Below are 19,915 nucleotides of genomic sequence, written 5' to 3'. Positions count from 1 at the left end.
TAGGAAGCAAAGTATTGTTGTGTCACAGGCTGCTGTGAAAGGATTCCAATTTCCAGCTGTTCTGTGCTGCTTGCTGCTTTCATACAACACTCCAGTGCCTGCAAGCCTTCTCACCTGAACAGCAATAATTGGTTTGGAGCCTTCAGTGATGTAGGTACCAGCTTTGGTTTTCCCCAGATGCACTGAATGGCAGATTATCTTTTACTGCTTGGCTGGCCACAGTAGCATCAGTCAGTGTAACTTCACAACGAACTTTTGGTTTTATTACCCCACAACTTTGTCACCTTGTCTCCATCTTCCGTGAACTCATTTACCAGTTCTGAATAGCAGAGGCACCTGGTGCAAACACGTTCTTCCTGCCCCTCTGCCTTGGCAGAGCAGGGGGAGGAAAAGCAGGGCAGGAACAGCTTCACCACAAAGGTAGGTTTGTTCCAGGGCAGTGTAACACCAAGAGCCATGATCCTATTGACTACATCGTCTTTAAAAGGCAGGGGTACTGCCAAGTACCAGGACCAGAAGGAAGTCTTTGGTACTTAAACCTGGGACTTGCAGATGTTCCAGCCCTACCTACCTGAAGAGAAAAAGATTTCACGAGGCTTCTCATACAGTTACTTGCTGCAGACTTTCAAGTGAGGTTCTGCCCTGCAAATTGTCTGTGTCGGACACTGCAAATACAGTGGAGTCATGAAAAAATTCGGCTCAGCTTTCCAGCATCTCATGAGTACTAGGAACCTGTTGCATCAAGTACTAACATCTGTGCTTTTGCAGAAGACACTGGAAAATGCAGATCTAGGTGATCCAGCTTGCACCTTGAGGCTGCTTACCTGACCTTCTGTGTGAGCTGTGTGCCAGGCCATCCCCCTGCCCCGTCCTTGACACACTCTGAATGCAGAAACACTCCTCTGCTTGGAGTAAATGGTCAGCAATAATGGTTGAAAACCTGGAGACTCGATTTAATGGACTTTATTTGCTCTAGAGAATTTAGCTGGTGCCTGGCTGTCCTACATCAAAACTACTGCAGCAGCGGGGGTTATCTTCCCTTCTGATGCTGTTAAAATGTGCCTCCCAGCTTTGGCACCAGCACTGCTCAGAAAGGAAAACCCCAACAATTGCCAAGCCTGGCTGAGCACTAGGGAATGCAAGACACTGCTGCCATTTAAAACGAGGACTAATCCATATTTGAGGATGGCAATTTTAGAGCATAGGCATCAAGGAGCAAGCACACGGAGCCATGGCCCCAGATAGTCTTTCAACACTGATACACAGTAACTCTTACACACAGGCAGGGCTGATGGCAAAGCACAGAGCACCTAAAGAGCTCCTGGGTTCCCCTTGCCATTAACTACACTATCAAATGTCTGTCAGAGAAAATTCTGTCTACAGCTACAATAGAAATACTTTTAATTACAGATCGGCTATAAAACAGACACCTCAGTAAACTCCTGCCCTGCACTTCCACTTGTTCCTTAATTTGTTCACTAAGGTGAAACCCAAAGGCAAACAGCATGCTTACAGCCTTTACAGGCTGCACCACCCATTTGTCTAAAACATAATACAAAGATACTCCTTCCATTACCAAAACAAAAGTGCAACAAGAAGAAACCTGCAGTTAACACAGCAGCCTTGTTTGAATTTTACCAGGTGAAGAATCAGGCTAAAGTAACTCGGCCTGTGACAACTTGCATTCAGTTTAAACCAGTGTTCTTCACATCATCAACACAGTGAATGCTGCACTCTCATCAAAACACCCAACATCATTAAGGAAAAAATTCCACATTACCTATATAAAAACATCAGATTGCAAACTATAACCTTCATTTTATTATTATTATTACTGAGGTACAAAGTACGTTCCCAAACCTGAGAATCACTAGTGACATTGCCAAATCTAAAGCATCACAATGCTGACCTCATACGTTGACAAGCTGCCACGTAGAGACCATTTGTTTCTTGATCAAAACATTCAGTTTTAAAACTATTAAGAGTAAAGCTGAAACACTAGGCTAAACCAAAATTTTTTGGCTTGCAGTCCCAAGTCAGAAAGATGATCCTGTAAGAAAACGTGCTGAAATAATTCAAGACCACTTCGTGCTCTTCACGGCACTAAAAGAAGGTGATGCCAACACATTTTAGATTGTAAGTCATTTGATAATATACACTTTATTCTGATACAAAATTGAAATATTTTAACAAATTTCAATCCATTATGGACTATACTGAAATTTTAAATTTCCATGCTATTTTAACTTGTTTAACCACAAGTTCTAAGATGTCAGCACACTAGCACCATTGCTCTTGAAGTCTTTGTCAGTTATTACACCATTTTATTCTGTTTCCAATCTTGCGATATTATCTTCTACATGAAGGCCATTTTTTCTTCTATGGAGATACTTGGATACTTTAGTTCAGGAAAAAGCTAATAGAGAGAGATGTCAACCTGTAGCACCCACAGCAGAAAAAGAATCATCCATCAGATACCTGAATTTCAGTGACACTCAAGATCTCACATGCTCCACACAATTTAAGATACACACACTTGTCAGAGACCACAGACTCATTTGTGAATATTCCACCTCAGTGTAGACAGTACATGAAAACATGTTAATGGCTTAAACACAGGAACCAAAGACAGCATGTCAGTACGTCACACAGTCAATGCTTGAAAAGACTAGGAACCTTACGTATTGAAAGGATATCAAAGTTAAAATGCCGTGTTTAATTTCAGTTTTCTGTAATAAGAGCTACCAATTCTCCATCAATCTGGGCTGCTTTTGGGGAAACCCCCTTCACTACCTGGAAGTACCATTTTTGTTATCAAGTAAATCTCTGTACAACTGCAGCTTAGGGACCAATGCTTTGTTACACTTGCATCTTCATATCCCCATCTCCATTTACAGCTGCTATTTTCAATAGAAGCCAGTAAACAAAAGCACGACCCTGAAACAACGTTCTTAACTCTTAGAAGTGCCTCTTGGACAGAGATACATACACTTGACCAAGTATTCCCCTAAGAATGTGTTTATTTTGGTCAAAGTTATTTCTGAACAAATTTGGCTATAAATAACTGAATTTTGAATTCAGCAAATTAGTCTAACAAGAGTGTTATAAATCAAAGTGTGAAAATAATTCTAACAGTGATTATCTGTTTCTGTATGCGGTGCAAAAAGACCTGTCCAGAGCATGGAACAAGTCTGCAGCAATGTGGAAAAGTAGAGCTCTGCTCTATACACAGGCCTAGTACCAGAATGTAAACTACAAAGTTTTTGTTAAAAACCCATTTCAAAACATTTTCAAAATTTTAGTGTTGAAAAAATCCAAAGACCACTCAAGTACATGAGCATTTGCCCTCACCTGAGGGGCAATGCTGTTCCCCATAACCTGTTGCTGCACACGTGCCTGTGGGAGTTTTGCCACGCACAGCAAAAGCACAGGTTTCCTCCCACTTTTAGGTCTAAGAAAGCAAGCTTGTCACCTCAGCAACAAGCTATCTGGCACATCACCATACTGAGGCAACTGTGACTGTACTGCTGCAGCTTCAGATTATGACTGACACAAATTTGTGTCGTTTTTTAAAAAATATATGCAGTCATCATGAGAATTTCAATTAAATAGCTTCTGATTTTATGAAAATCTCCCTGTATTACTTCCAAATTACATTTAATTGTATATTAAAAAGTCAGGAATTACTTTGTGGAAGCCTATAGGCAGCAGGTAAAAAGTTTAAATACTTGAATCAGTTTGTGACATGCAACTGCCTCTGACTAGGCAGGTTCCATTTGACTACTTTCAGAGCTACTGAAGTAAACCAACACTAAAATAGAAATTGACTTCCTAAGAATGCACATGCTCAGAAATGTATTGGGAAGTTTAAATAGATGCTGAAGTACTTTATAAAAAGACCTCTAACAACCAAGGATGCAGAAATGGAAATAATACATGTTCCAAGAGTTAATACATGTTCCAATCTGGGTAAAATCAAGATTCCACAAGAAGTTTTTATTGCCATTCACCTGTACAAATGCCATTGTGGTTTCAGCTCGGTATCATGACAGTATTGGTCTCTACTATCCTGCCTAAAAGCACCCAGAATCTCAAAGGGAGCTCTTTGATTTGTGGAGGTAAATACAACATCACCTGCTAAGCCAAGGTCCACTATGTAGGAGGGAAATCCCAGCTTGCACCAATGCCAAGCTCCCTCCCAGAATGGGTGCAGCAGCAGCGTGTCACACACTGCTGAGAACTGAAGAACCACTTCAGGGTCACTGCCTTTCTGGGCTTCTCTGGGGCACCTCTTTCTGTGACAAGGTACAGAACAATTTCCCCCCACCCCAGCACACTCCCCAGTAACCAAAACACATTTCAAAACATCAATTTGTTTTGTTGATCTCAGACACAAAGCAATTTTGTATCTGCCAGGAACAGAAGATTCTTTAATAGGAATTATGCCAGCAAGCAGCCTTCATCCAGAACAGGAAACACTGGATGACGTACGCTGGAATATTTGCTGCTTAGTACTTATGGCCTCCCTTGATACTAAAAGGCTGTCAAAGGAAAGCCTAGAAGGAAATAAGGGTTAAACACATTTTACTATACACTACAAATCTTACCCAGTCAGAAACCTTCATTTGAAGAGGATGTGCAAGACATTCCCCATTTTGTCAAGCAGCAGCTTCTCATTCAACCTGAAAATTAAAGAAATTACTCTTACCTTGTTTAAAAACCTCCCACCACTCTTTGTAATTCATGAAAAATTTTAAAGGCAAACCTTACCTATGCTCATTGCCCTTCCTTTCAGGTCTAAATGCTAGACCTATTGATTTTGAGTCAACTCAAGTAGCTATCACTCAAGGAGGTTCCAAAAGGTGAAGAACTCTTGCTAGACTTTCTTCGATATTTCAGCTGTGATAAGCAGATTTAACTAGCCTTGGGCAAGCTGCTCACTATCAGCACAGTATCTTATTCCTTCACTTTTCTGGAAGTTGAAGCTGTTGCTCCTGCTGCCTTGTCATTCTTTAATTAGGCTGACTTCTCCATACTCAATAGGCTGCTGAAGTCCTGTCTTACGAGTCTCCTTAGCAATGTATGGATCAAAGAAGTACATCCTAGGTTCTGTAAAGCTGGCGGATCACTGTCCTCATGGCTTACACTTTTCCACGTCACAAACAACAGCTAAGCTACCCCACCCACCTACAAAGCGGTCACTTACATCCATCTCTTAAAAGGTTGCATACAGATCTTGTTCATAAAGTTTATTATAACACTATTTTTCAAAGTTAACATTGTAGTCACAGTACAGCTACAAGAGGCCCTGTTAAAAACAACACTGTCAATACATTCTAAAAAAATTTAGAAATACCAGATCAATTGTCAGAAGGGAAATCAACCCCATCCTCCAGTTGCCCCTGCAATCAGATGCAGGCCCCAGGTGCAAGTCTACACATCTTCTAGCATGGTAATGTACAAAGCAAGTCGGTAGTTAGGTGTCTCACTCCCTAGTGAGTTGTGGTTTAGTTTCCCATGTTTTCAAACTCAAATGGGTTGTTTAAAAAATGCCTTTATTGAAGTACAGCCTCCCCCCCACCCCAAGCCCAAATGAACATGTACAACAACAGAAGCGTTCACTAAACCACCAATTCTTGCTTTAACTTTTGAGATCTTTCAGAACTCCACAGACAAGAATAAGCAGAAATCCATTTTTGGAGGCTACCATCTTGACACTGGTTCCTTGTTTTAGTGTACTGCAGTCTAAATACACTCCAATAACAGCGTTTAAATAACATGTTTAATTTTTTTCAAACAACACACTTATTTTTCTACCACTTCTTAAAAATTATAATTCATTATTAATATGACTGATTATGCCTTGAGCAATTTCATACATCTTTGCAGATTCATTCCTACACTGGAATTGCATTTACCTTATACTGCACATTGACCCAGAAGTGAAACAGGCGTGAGTAATTCCAATACATATTGCCAAGTGTCTGAGTATTTCTTTTATTGACTGGGTCCCTACTCTTCTGAGTCTGAATTGACAGCAAGCACTGGCCTGGCAATAGTCAAGAGAATTCACATCAGATGAGGACAGGACAGACTGCAGTGCCTTAATTTGGAGGTCAGAAGTGAGAATGAATTACAATTTCTAGCCGTATGTACTTGGTCACATTTTCTACTCCACTGCACCAAATCCAGTTGTAGCACACTATCATTCTGCCTGTGGAAACTCGGGGCTGTACCACTCTACGTTGTGGGAGTTTCTAGTGGGTAAAATAGAACTAGATCGTGTTTTATCTGTGAGCTCTCAGCTTAGCACACACATCTGCCAGGGAAACAGCTCAAGAACTCTATTAAAGAGCCCATGGGGAATGGGCTTTTGAAACGCATTACCTGGGACTGTCAGTGATTACACCTGAGCTACCCTTGGCTCCCAGTCAGAAGAATGTGTCCAGAAAATTGCCTAGGGTGCATGCAAGAAAGTATATAGCCATTAAATTATGAGGAACATACCTATTACTCTCACTATGACGCCTCATTTAATTGAAACAGTGCAGTCTGGTGCGAGGGAGAAGGAAATGGGGACAAAGGGGATGAAAATTCCAAGCCACCCTCCCCAAAGTATAGTTTTATTGAAACAGAATCATTGTATATCCCAAGGAAACAGGCACTTGATTCCCCCCACCTTAACTTCTCGGGAATTACAATAAATATAAAGGTAAAAAGCAAATTTCTTTTTCTCTTCACCCAGGACTTAAACAACTTCAGTTATCCCTTATGCATCTCAAATGAGACGGGAGACAGCTTTCATGTGTCTAAAGTTGGTCTTGTTAAAATATTTATCATGCCTTATTTTCTTGAAGCGCTAGTACTAATACAGAACTACAAATTAAAAAAATATGCACAAACCAAAAAGTAATTTGAAATTTTCATTAAGGTAAAGCTTAGTTCTATGATTCACAAACACTAATTTGAGTAACTCAATCCTAGTTATACATCTAAACAAACTATAATGCAACATACAGATGTTTTCCCTCTGTATGCCTATGTAACTCATGTCAATGACAGTTACGTATATACACTGAGACTAGACCCCTTAAGACTGCAAATCAATAGGTGTTTCTACTGTTAACTTTAAATTAATACAAAATAGTAATTGAGAAATGCATTTATCTTCTCTATTAACTAACAAGGAAACACCCTAAACTACATTTCATTTCTGTTATAGAGTTCTCTGTACTAAATGTGGAAAAACTGAACTACACAAATATTGAAAAGTTAAAAATTCATTGATTTGTTTATTCCTGGTACCACTACCACAATTTACAGGGCAATATACCTGATGTAATGGGAAAATAAAAAGAAAAAAGAAAGACAAAGCTACAACAGAGAAAGACCTCAGGAATGTACATCTAATCGACACTACATTGCATGAATCAATAGCTGCACTTTTTGCAAACTGTGGCTATGACAGTCCTGATCAAGAAGGGTTTCCTGTTTAAGCTGCAGTAACTTTTCTGACTATGGATCATCGTTCCTTCTGTGGCAGATTTTACAGTTCCTCTAATTCATTTGGGACGACTGTCTCAAAGTAACCTGCAGCTTTCCTGACAACTCCTCGCTCTCTCTCCTGCTAAGAACTGTAGCCTGTTGAATACAGGATAAGAAAATTATTACTCTCAGTGAACAGTTGTACATTATTAATCATCATTATAAATATGCATTACACCTACCCTTTTTCTGGTAGCATTTTTAGAATCTTCTACCACCATAGCCCCCACTTCCACTTCCAGATCCATAACCACCTAAAAAAACAGTGTGTATACTGAAATACATGAACAAGGGATTTTAACTCAAAAAATATTTTCTGTACAGAATCACACTTACCACCATAGGGACTGCCTGAACTTCTGCCACCAAAGCTGCCACCACCTTTCATGGGACCATAGTTAGACTGCTGTTGTCCACTGTAATTGCCAAAATCATTGTAGTTTCCACTTCCACCATAATTACCTGAAACAAGTAATTTATAAAGCCATGTTTGTTCAACACTTAGGACATGAAGATCACCAAATTCTGACATCCAATGTAAAAATAAATTGCAGGAGTTTAGAACAACTTAAAATTAAGTTCATGTATTTTGATGTGACCTCTATGAAAACCTCTATGCAATACTTGCACAAGTAACGAAGACCCTTGGTATTTTTACTATTAGAAATTGGTATTTTATCAAAGATGAAACACATCACATTATAAGCACATTTGAGTAGGCAATTTTCTGTTAACCCAATAGGCCAAATTAAGGCCCCCAAAGTCAGAAAAACAGGTTTCACCACTGTTCTTCTACTGCACAACCTTGCATGTATGACAGTAACGTACATGACTATTTACTCCAACAAAAGACAGAAGTGTAATGGACATACTGCACACATACATCAGAAAGTACAGCAAGTATATAGCACTTTTAGCAGCTGAACTCCCCAAATTTTGGGCAAATAATTAAAAAAACCTTATAGAAATCTGTATAGTCTTCACAAAGGAGGATGTGATCTACATGTTGTGACCTGGTATCCAAGGACAACATACTTGAAATGGTCAAAACTTAAAATTCTTATACTTTGCCTCCACGCACAGATTCATAACCAAAGCTTTTTGAAAAATACATCCCTGGCAAAACAACATTGTACTTTATCAAAGCTGATCCACATGGAAAAGAACTTTCTTTATGCAACATGGCCTTCTACATTAAAACCTGTTCATATAACTCATTTTATGCATTACCATATTTCAGGTGTTACAAAATGAAACCTAAGAACCATGGATGTCAAACTAAAGCTGCAATCTTACCACCACCAAAATTTCCTCCTTCATTGTAGCCATCATATCCTCCTCCCCCACCTCCATATCCACCACCTGGGTTTCCATATCCTGGTCCTCCACCACCACCATAACCTCCTCTGCTGCCATAGCCAGGACCGCCTCCATAGTTGCCACCTTTGAACAGAAGAAGAGTAAAACTTAACACACCAAAGCTAAGTACCAGTAAGGAAAGATCCATTTAACAAAAAAACCCCAAACCAACACACTTGAACAGTAAAAATGACCCACGGCACTTTCCCTGTACTATATTCATTGTGGTTGCATGATTTATCTAAACTATTTAATTTAAAAAACAACCCCATGCCCATAAAGTCAGGACCTAAGTAATTAATTACATGCTACTTGTCTCATCCCTTTTTGCTTTTTGGTAATTTCTGTGTTTCTTTTCAGATGCATGTTGGATACTCATCCTAACTGCATCATGAAAAAGATACTACTGAACCACAAAAAGAAATCTTAAGAGCCAACTGAAAACATTTCTGGTATGACAGTTGATTACTGCTTTATTCAGTTTTAGTCATCTCAACTGACATCAGAATCTTTACTTAGTTCTCAATAATAAACAGCTCCCTCATGACCTTGTCATACGAGATTTTTTAAAGGGTAAATACAAACAAGTATTTTTTCCACCCATTATTTTGTGGGGAGAACAAAAAGAAGTTAATTCTTCACAGCTCTACAATGTAGACGTTTTATTTTCGTTATCGCCATTTTCACATTATCACCAAAATAGACTTTGCTTTCAAGGTGAAGGCAAGACTTACAGCTGGTTCTAACATTGGGGAGAAAAGGAAATGAACAATACACTTACCGTCACCAAATCCATTGTATCCGTCACCACCCCCAAAGCTTCCTCTGCTCCCACCACCGCCACCACCACCCCCATAGCCTCCTAGAACACAAAACAGATGAGAATGTTTTCCTGAACACACATGTCAAGTGTTTGAGCCAACTGACACAGGAAACAAAAAAACCAACCAAAAGATAAATCACATTCTATACTACTATTCCAGCCATTTACCTCTCCCGCCAAAGTTTCCTCCTCGGCCAAAATTCCCTCCACCGCCTCCAAAGTTTCCACGGCCCATGAAGTTGCCTGAGCCACCCCCACGACCTACAAAATATTTCACTTGAATTACATTAATTGAAAACCTGTTACACAAAATAGCTATGCACAACTACAACTCACCTCTCTGAGAGCTAGCAGTCTGCATCTCTTGTTTTGAGAGTGCTTTTTTCACTTCACAGTTGTGTCCATTTATAGTATGGTATTTCTGAACTACAGAAAATAGTGAAATAGGAAAGTTAGAAAATCACACCACAGCAACATAGTGTAAAACTCTCATAGAAAGCTACTGTAAGGCATGAGCATGCTTTGAAAAGTAACACTAAATCAACCCTATCCCTTACACAACAGTAATGCAGCTGATCATGCAAACACCTCATTCTACACATGGCTGTTATGAAATCTTATGTGAACACTTTTATCCCATAAGTCATTTCTCACTAAAGAGGTTACGTACCAACAATTTTATCAACTGTATCATGATCATCAAAAGTTACAAAAGCAAAGCCTCTTTTCTTTCCACTCTGCCTGTCTTCCATGACTTCTATGGTTTCAATCTTGCCATATTTTTCAAAGTACTCCCTTAAATTATATTCTTCTGTGTCTTCTTTAATTCCACCAACAAATATTTTCTTTACTGTGAGGTGTGCCCCAGGCTTTACAGAATCCTGCAATACCAAAAATGACATTCAGTGCTTTAAATTATTAGGTAAAGATTAGGATATACAGTTAACTGGAACACTAACTCACCTCCCTTGAAACTGCTCTCTTTGGTTCAACCACGCGTCCATCAACCTTATGTGGTCGAGCACTCATGGCAGCATCCACCTCCTCCACACAGGAATAAGTCACAAAGCCAAAGCCTCTGGAACGTTTTGTTTGTGGGTCTCTCATCACCTGCAAACACACAAGGAGGCACTCTGCATTTCTGTGCTACTTTAAGTACCTAATCCTTTCAAAAGCACAAACTAACAACAGAGACTTTACCACACAGTCCGTGAGCGTGCCCCATTTCTCGAAGTGCTCTCTCAAGCTATCATCTGTTGTTTCAAAGCTCAGACCTCCAATGAACAGCTTTCGTAACTGCTCTGGCTCCTTTGGCTCATGGCCCTAGAAAGTCAAAAAATTGAAAACATATTTTGAATACAAACCACAGAATTAAAATTTCACTGAATTACTAGAAATTATCTTTGCACATTATAACTACAAATAGGTGAAATACATTTACATAAAAACAATGACTTCTAATGGGTTTAGACAGCAGCATAGTAAACACTTAATGAGGTGTGATTTTAATTAGAACACTAACTAACAACTTAAGAGTGCTAAAATGCAAACAGTAAAGGGATTTCCATATACTACGTAACTTGGTTGCTCCCCAGCACCCTGAAGTGCATTCACTCTGTGCCTATCTTTGAGTTGCAGATCGCACTGTAGGGACTGGGGATGACGCACTGTTAGATAAAGGCAAGCTCTGACACCTTATGAAACATAATTATGCGGAAGTATAAAAAATTTAAGGACGCGGTATGCAAGAATAAAAGGGTCCTGCTCAGACTGAGTGTCTACTCTTTGGGGATGTCCATTTTGAAAGGTTACTTTCACACATTTTTAAGAAACATATCAATTCTAAATTCCTTAAAATTATAAATTTTGTACTTGCATAATTTTATGATTGGAGTACACGTAAGCAAGAAAGTGCAAGTACATATGTGGATTTTAGTGTTATAAGAAATACCTGTCAAATGTGAAGCAATATGGACCTATGTCTTACAGACAAAAAAATGCCATGAACAACTCATCAATGACCAGTAGTGGGTACAACCACTGGAGTAAGATGGGTAACTTAGCAAGCATCACAGAACAAGCAAGTTTTAATAGCTCTTGGTAACACTGCCTATATGTGATCAGTCACGTTTTAAAAGGTGCAAATTTGCAAGCTCAGTTTTTTATCACATGGCTGAAATGGGCTTAAGAGTACAATTGTGTTTCTGCTGTTTCAATGCTGCACTTTTTTAGTAGGCCTGGAATTTGACAGTGAGTTTACAAAAATTTGTTTTACAACTCCTATCGTCAGAGAAGTCTTATTAAAATCTCATTCAGCAAGTGGGTACTTTTGTGCATGTAAAAACACTCCACAAGGTGCTTGCCAGCTATGCTGTGTATGACTTCAGTTCTGCAGCATCAATGTTCAACAGCCTTCACTGTTCCTGCTGCAGGGCATTAAACCAGACTATATGCAGTATTATCCTGAGAGGTAAACTACGTAACACCAGCCAGAGACTTCTATCTGTAGACATTCTGCTTTAAATCTGAAGTGCGTTAACTTCTGCGATGCTGCTAGGGTTGGCCAGGAAAGCTTACGCCCCTTTGAGTGAGAGTTTCTCAATTATACAGTGCTTTAGCAAACCGCTGGTTTATAATGCTCAGGTTGTACTACAGGAAACAGTAACTAAGATTATGAAAAGCTATCCAGAAAGTAAATCCCTGCCCTTACATCTGCTGAATTTTGTGAGAAAGAATCCCAGCATTCTCACAAACAGCTTTCTATTTAAGGCTTTGTTACCTCAGCATCATCATATAAATCTTTAGCAGTCAGTCGTCCCATGAGTACAAAGTAAAGCTTCTAGTGTCTTCTAAAGTGATCCCGACTACAAAGGTATAAAAAAACCCCAACAACTCCCTTCCCACTACATGTAAACTTCTAATTTTATAGGATTACATACCTACTGCATATAGAAACTGCTTTAGGTCAAGCATTATTTGTTGCTAATTGCAATTTTTAAAAAAAATCTACTGACAGTTTTGAGTTATGTTAAAGCTGGGAACACTAAGTGTTTCAAACTCTTCTACACATACTCCTCAAGGCTACAAGGGTTTTCAGCTAACAACTCAAGAGTGCTTTTACCTTAAAAGAATGATCAGAGGATTTTTCAGGTAAGGAAAAATGAAGCTCTTTTCTGCTTATTGTTATTATGTGCACTTGAACTGCTGTTCTCGTACAGCACAAAGAACAACTGCTGTTTACAGCTTCTCTGTTCTACTAGAAAGAAATTATCCTCAGGACACATACATATTATAGGAACTCTATCCAAAAATAGGTGGCTACACTTTCTTGGAGAAATCAGGCATTTTTTTTTTTAGGCAGTTTGTTCTCACTGTAGTTTTCAGAGTGCTGTCCTCAATCACACAAGATGCTGCTTTTCAGTTGTCCTGCTACAAGTTATTTCTAACAGCAGTCTCTCCTGGACAGAAAATCCTGCACAACACATCTCTCCCGTAGTGTAACTATCACCCTGCTCTATCAGAATCAGCAGGCTGCCTCCTGCTCAGCTGACACGGCAGGCCAGCACGCCATTTTGCAGCACTCCTTTGGTGGGGGTGGGGAGAGCAGCTGCAAGAACGCCCAGCCTGCCTTTAGTCGGCAAGACACCGTTTCTCCCCCATAGCTGTTAAGAGGGGCTTCCAGACACACTAGAAGCCTCTGCGGAGGCGGAGATCTTTCATTCTGCCTCAAATTTAGCCTACCCCCCTACAACCCAAGCTCTGCGCAGGCCCGGCCGCCTCCATTTTGTGCTCAGCCGCGGCCGCCGCGCCGCCAATATGGAGCCGAGGGCGGGGCGCGCGCGGGCCGGCGCCGCAGTGGCGCCATGGGCGGGGCCCCGCCGCGGGGCCCAGGGAGAGGCCGGCGCTGCGGGCCCTGCTCAGCTCCTGCCGCAGCAAAACCCAACCGCTGCCTCCAGGCCCTACCGAAACCCCCGCACGCTCGGCGCACTGTAACTGTACCTCTCGCCTACGAGGGGAAGAGAAGATGGCAGCTAGAACCTCCTGAGACTCCTGCAAAAATCCTCACCTGCGCAGAAATCCCGACACCTTTTGACAACACTGCTGCAGATACATACTGCTTCTATCCTGAGGCTGCCATCAACTGAAATTTCCTATGGCAGGGGTTTTGAATCGTCAGCGTTTTGGAGTTGCAGTTATTTCTCTCTAAAGACACAGTTTTGCAGTGGAGCCCTCCCACGCATTCTACCTCTAAGCAGCAGCAGGTGTCCACAAAATGCCTGTCAGCAAACCTACACTCACAGCTGTGGCTAAACCTGAGACCACCCTGTTCCCCGGGCACTACGATCCTAGACTGTCTTCTGAAACGAGAAAGCTTACAGGCAACTGGGGCCTCAGCAACTTTCCCTGTGAAACATTCTCTAGAAACTCAATAGCTTCTAAAGATCATTGCAGGGCAATCTACTTTTGTGAACTACAAGAGCTTATTTAGTATGCAGCTGATAACCCCAGTTACACTCAATCCAAAGTCCAAATGAGTGAAGAGAGTTTCAACATTCCTTCCAAAAGGACTTTACACACCATACTCTAATACAAAATAACCATACACTACCAGACACATGCAACTCAGACAAGATTTGTTCGTGATTCAAATGTATAGGCCCTCCCACATTGCAGTAGTGTATCATTCCAGAAAAAACTTGGTTTGAACTAGCTAAGATATTCAGACAACCTGAAAAAGTAATGTTAGAAAGCAAACAAATCCAAACAAACGAAGAGAAAATGCCTCAGTGATAAGCTATATAAGCATATTTAATACCCTTTTTGCTGATCTTAAAATTGTTTTCTGAAGGGTATTAAGAACTTTCCCCCCCTCCCACTTCCACACCCTACCCCAAAGTAACTAGCTCCCATCCTCCCAGAAACAGCCCCAACATCATCTTCTCTATACTACGCACCTTATTCAGTCTACGGTATTTCTGCTAGAAGCAAAAGAAAACAGTTATTTTTACTTAGTACAGCTCGCTTTCATTTGCAGTGACTATCAGGCAACCATTTTTTTATTAAAAAAAAAAAAAAAAAGAAAAAGAACATAGGAACCTGTCTTCATTCCCACTAAAAACAGGACTTTGAAGGTAGGCAGTAATCAAGTTCCTGCTGATACTCTGAGGATGCATGAATTTCTTAATAATTACACCTTGCTTTAATCAGAAACATATATTTAATCAGTTTTCTTATAACAGAAACTAGACAAGCAAAATTTCCCCATTATGCTTAACACCCCACCCCTTAAATTTTAAGTGATAAACTGCAATTTAAAGTTACTCGCTAATACGGGGATGAAGAAGGTAGAAAAAAAAAAGATATTAATATATCAGATAGAAATGGTTTTTCCATATTTTCCCCTTAAAACTACTTTATTTTTAATAGAAAAAACCCATGCTCTCACCTGTGAGGATCGTCTTCCTTTCCTCTTGTAGTCTTCCACTTCTCTCTCTTCCTTAATAGCAGCCATTTTGGAAGGGTACTCTAACTCGGCCTTTCTTTTAGATCTAGGAAACCTAGAAAACAGGTTGGATAAGTCAGTACTTACCCCAGTTCCGGTGACACAGGGCCTCCTCTGGCTGCAATGCACCGGTGTGGTTTACAGGAAGAAACGGGTTAAAGTAGAAAAAAAAAATGCCTGAAGTATTTAGAAGGGTAGAATAAAAAGCCTCAGCCTATTTAGCAGATGTTTACAAAGAGCTGGAAGAACATCTGCTAACCTAGTAAAGCTCACTTTACAACTGTTGGAATAACTAAGTACAAACTAATGCTCAAATCTGTAGCAAACCTTTATCTATTACTGTCTTACAAAACTATTGTGAATACAACTAATACACAGCAAGTAAACTCTACCTTTGATACCCAAACCCACTATATAAATTCTGCTTCTATGGATTTTAAACCCCAAAACATGTAACATTTTTTCTAATACCACTTATTAGAAATTTCTGATGTGTAACCTCTTGTAATCAGCTATCCAGCACTGTGGAAAACCAGAGGATTTATTTTCCACTAAGAGTAGTACAAGAACCCTTTACTGATGCTACCTTGCAACATCAAGAACTTCAACAGCCGATCCTCAGCAGTCTACAGCACTGGGCATCTGCATTACTTTTGCTGCCATATTTGATTACTACCCTGTACTATGTATGTAATGTATGTATCATTACAAATACGAAGTCTTTTACAAGATAAACTCAGTAGATGAACCTATACATTCAAATAAAAAAATCGTGTTCCCGTTGGCCTCTTTTCTATAAAATTTTCTAGGATAATTCAGTTACTCTTAGTATTAACGTACTGGTATCTTTGGCCAATAGTCGTTACTACTTTGGATGTTTCTTGAAGCTCTACTACAGTAGCCAAAACGCAATATTGTTAACTACATTTAACATACTTCAGTAAAACTATACTTATGCTGCATTTAAAAGCATAGGTATTTACAAGATTAGGTGGGGGTTTTGTTTGTTTGGATTGTAGGGGGTTTTTTTTCAGGTTTTCTTCTGGCAAATTTTGCTCCTGCATACAGAAAGGCAGGCAGGTAGGTCTCTACTAATGAGCAATATATGCTGTTATTCAAAGTGGAAATTCTTGAATATAACTTCATGCTAAAATCCGGTTTCAAATTAAACTCAACTGTGAAATCATCAGTATCATGACTTAACACATAAATAAATTAAAAGGTTTTATTGAGTACAGCAGAAGTGTATTATCTTCAGTTCCTCTTTACGCAACGTTAAACGTACTCCTGAAATCCTTTACATCAAACATCAGTTTGGCCTAAGACGTACTAGGACAGTAAGTGCTTTAACTGACCTGTTCAGTTTTTTAAGTCATATATAGGACGTATGAAAATAACACTTCAGGGGCTTTCTACAAACTAGCTGTATGGCGAAATAAAACTTCAGAAATTGTTAGGGAGGAAAGGGATAAGCTTATTTAAATACCTTTTCAAAGTAATGGAAAGTATGCAATGCCCTTCTGAAGTTGTCACCCACTGCTTTCCCCAGTGAGGCTCCACACTGGCCAACATAAAGCTCCGGGGCATGGTCCCTGCCCCAATGGCCTCTGAAGGCCTTGAGGGTTAAAAAGGGACTTGTCTCCTTGCTAACGCACACCATCAGCTGAGGCAGGACACAGCCCTGGCTCAGAACTATTCCTACTTTCCCTTACAGAAAGTTGTTAAGGCTGACAGTACTAGATTCTTATCACCAACAAAATACTCTATTTAACTCGAGATAAAAATATTTAGAATACTTTTATTATTAAACACTAGCTAAACTGCTGAGCAATTATATACTGCAAGGTAACTACAGAACTTAAAACAGTCTCCAAGGAAATGTGTTAGTTACGATAAAAGACACCAGGACATGCCTCATTACTTATAATACTGCTCTATTTCTTACAGGAGAAAAGAAGCTAACAGAAACAAACCAGACATTATGAAGACGCAAGTTCACCCATTCAAACAGAGAATACTACGGAAATACACTGGTCTTTTCTGTAAGCAACTGAAGTTGGACCTAAAGTGCATACAGTAGGGTATTTTACCAAACCTAAAAGTGAAAAGCAGGAAAAAACTGATTCTCAGCTCTAAATGTGTTGGAAGTGTATTTCCAACACCAATAGGAACACGTGCATGGAAAAAACTCCAAGATATTAGCTTAATACCTGACATGATAGGTTTCCAAGCTTTACTGAAGCATCTTTCAAAAGCTTTGAACACATCACCGTTCCCAGTTATTAAACCCTGAGGCAGCTAAAGCAATTGCTTACACGAAACAGTTATTTTTAACTGCTTTGCTAAGTGATCCAGTGTCTTCTGTTTTTAACGTAGTAACAGAAACTAGTGTAACCTGCTGGTTTCTCTGATCTGAATTATTTAAGGTTTCAGGAATGACGGGAGCAAAGATAAACACCACACACAAAAATGCACTATTTTTGCTTGCCATACTCTGAAACATTTGAGCAAAAAAACTTTAAGTTTTGAGGAAAGGGAAGAAAAGCAAGGAGAGAGTGTCGTGACTAATGCCCTCCAAGTATGGCAGGGATGGTTCCTCTACATTTGTGCAGGACTGCTTCTTCGTACTGCCCACCAGGATCATGGCAGGATACCAGCGAATGTCGTGGGTCTTTTGCATGTGTAATTGGGGGTTTGGAGAAAAGCAAAAGAACTCTGTACTTTTCTTTCCCCCACCCCCCCGAGCAGCAAAGGCTCTCAACACGTTTTAACTCCCCCTGGGCAGGGGTGAGATATTAGGGAGGTGCTGCAACGCGTAGCAGCATTGTTCTGCGAGAAGCACCGTACTGCACTAAACGATCTTAATGCTTTTCAAGTCTGTGTGTTCAAGAACATCCCTGCCGCACTCACTACTCCGGACAGCTTACACTGGAAGGAGGGTGGGCCTGGGGGGGGGCGGGGGAGGGGGGAACACGGGGAGAGCAGAACAATGACGCACGCACGCGTAGGGCTCGCCTTGCCCTACTCCTGCCCGAATACGGGCCCAGGTGTTTCGGTGTCTCTGGGATTCCTGCAAAGGGCTCTGCTGCCCACAGCCCTGCCCCGGGCCGAGCCCCTCTCACCCACGCGTCGAAGCGCTGCGAAATGGCGGCCGCAGCCCGCGGGGCCGCGCGGCGGAAGCGCCGCCTCTCCCGCTCCCTCTCTCTTCCTGCCCGCGCCGCCATTGCGGAATAACGCGGCGTGTCGCAGGCGAAAGCGGCTCTGGAGCGCGCCAGGAACGCTACAAGGAGGCGGCGGCCGCGGGAACCGCAAGAAGCTCTATGACGTGTTGCCGCCAACCACCCCCTCCCCTCCGCATTTTCCCGCCCGCAGGGTCGGGCGGAATTCGAGCCGCTGCAGCTCCGCGCGGTGCGGCAGGAGCCGCCTCGCCTTCCACCCCCGCCTCGGCCGATGGCGGCCAGCCCCACGCCCCACGCGCAGTTACCTCCATTTTGTGCCCGGGCTCGGCCAGCGCAGCGCCAATATGGAGCCGGGCGGGAGAGGAGGGGGCGGGCGCGGGGGGTCACGTGGCGGCAAGGCGGGCTCGCGGCGGCGCGCGCTGCGGCCGTTACCGCTTTTCTTCTCAGGGCCCGCCGCCCATCCCCCCCTTCCCCCCCTGCCCCCCACCCCTCCCGTCCGCGCGCCGCGAGCCCCGCGCGGCGCTTTCCCCGCCGGGAGGACAGAAAGGGTCGGGAGCGAGGGAAGGTGGGGAGAGGGATAGGGAAAGCAGGAAAGAGAAGAGATCACCGTGCCGGCGTTCAGCGACAGCGCCTTCCCGCCCTCGTCGGTCCCACGCCGGCCCCGCGCACGAACCGCCGCCCGCTGTGGGGGTGGCGGCGCCGGCGCAGCCGCGACGGGCGCGCGGGGCGGCCCGCCTCCCCTCACTGGGGCCGCCCCCGCCCCGCCCCCGCCGCCCAGGCCGCGTCCCAGCGCCGGGGGCCCTGTGAGGGTGCGCTACGCACAGAGCTCCGCAGTGCCGGGGACAGGCAGGTGGCATCCGATGCTTGGTAGGAAAGAGAGGAGAAGGAGGCTACGCTCTGCTTACAGGGGACTTCTGCAGGAGTCCCAGGGTGTGCCCGAGGTGCACAGGGCTTTCTAAGAGAAGTTATTTGTCTCAACGTATTGTTTTATGCTGGAGATGCTGCAGAGAGGCAGCTGAAGATTGGCTCTCCAGAGCTCGTTCAGCGCTCACACTCAGAACTGAGCGTAGCTTAGTCAGTTTCCGGATAAATACCAAAACAAGGCCAAGCAGTAAGTTTCACAAGCTTCCCCATTCAGAGGCATTGCCTGTAGCTTTTGATAGAGAGTTCAGGAGAAAGGGTATTTTGGGAGAATTTCATACAGAATGAATCATAGTTAAGCGCATACATTACAAATTCTTCTTTACCTAAATAATGGCATCAGGAAAAGCAGTGTTACAGAAATTTACTGTTAAAGTAAGGTTTCTACAGTGGTTATCCTCTCATTAGTACCAGTACCTATTTTAGTATGATGACCTAACCTTAACAGAAGGAGCTGGCACTTACCCCTTTAAAAATATTTTTATGCTACGTAAAGAACAGTTGATGAGATTTTGCTGAATCACTGGAAGTTTAGTATTAGCTGTTAATTTAATTTCTTTATTTTACCCTATCTCTAAAAAAAAA

The 19,915-nt window shown here is 41.9% G+C and overlaps 1 protein-coding gene across 10 annotated transcripts; it reads right to left on the bottom strand.

Annotated features, from left to right (window-relative positions):
* Positions 1–1,798: 1,798 nt before the first annotated feature.
* On the bottom strand, positions 1,799–19,120 carry HNRNPA3 (heterogeneous nuclear ribonucleoprotein A3). 10 transcript variants are annotated; one of them, XR_005602333.1, is made up of 14 exons: positions 19,017–19,106; positions 15,174–15,285; positions 14,683–14,706; positions 10,928–11,050; positions 10,691–10,837; positions 10,398–10,608; positions 10,064–10,153; positions 9,896–10,003; positions 9,686–9,766; positions 8,842–8,988; positions 7,882–8,007; positions 7,728–7,799; positions 4,608–4,682; positions 1,799–2,437 (listed from the first exon to the last, which is right to left on the bottom strand). XR_005602333.1 is itself a non-coding variant. In XM_039555047.1 (13 exons), exons 2-12 carry the CDS (start codon positions 15,237–15,239, stop codon positions 7,747–7,749), a joined length of 1,176 nt encoding a protein of 391 aa, XP_039410981.1. In that variant the 5' UTR covers positions 15,240–15,285; positions 19,017–19,106; the 3' UTR covers positions 1,799–4,682; positions 7,728–7,746. The 10 variants fall into 10 exon arrangements, 8 of the variants coding, with proteins under 8 accessions (XP_039410981.1, XP_039410980.1, XP_039410983.1 ...); XR_005602334.1 differs by having other exon boundaries at positions 1,799–2,416; XM_039555047.1 differs by having other exon boundaries at positions 1,799–4,682.
* Positions 19,121–19,915: the final 795 nt, after the last annotated feature.

Source organism: Corvus cornix, chromosome 7 (assembly GCF_000738735.6).
Source record: "Corvus cornix cornix isolate S_Up_H32 chromosome 7, ASM73873v5, whole genome shotgun sequence".
Classification (NCBI taxonomy): Eukaryota; Metazoa; Chordata; class Aves; order Passeriformes; family Corvidae; genus Corvus; species Corvus cornix.
The sequence above is the reverse complement of the archived record's forward strand: the minus strand, read 5'-3'. Positions and strand labels throughout refer to the sequence as shown.

Excerpts from the sequence above, each read along its gene's own strand:
- HNRNPA3 (XM_039555047.1), bottom strand. The coding sequence starts at position 15,239 with ATGGCTGCTATTAAGGAAGAGAGAGAAGTGGAAGACTACAAGAGGAAA. Across the intron at positions 10,838-10,927 it reads GCACGCTCACGGACTGTGTG|GTGATGAGAGACCCACAAAC; the intron begins GTAAAGTCTCTG and ends GTGTGTTTGCAG. Across the intron at positions 9,767-9,895 it reads AGGAAACTTTGGCGGGAGAG|GAGGCTATGGGGGTGGTGGT; the intron begins GTAAATGGCTGG and ends TTTGTGTTCTAG.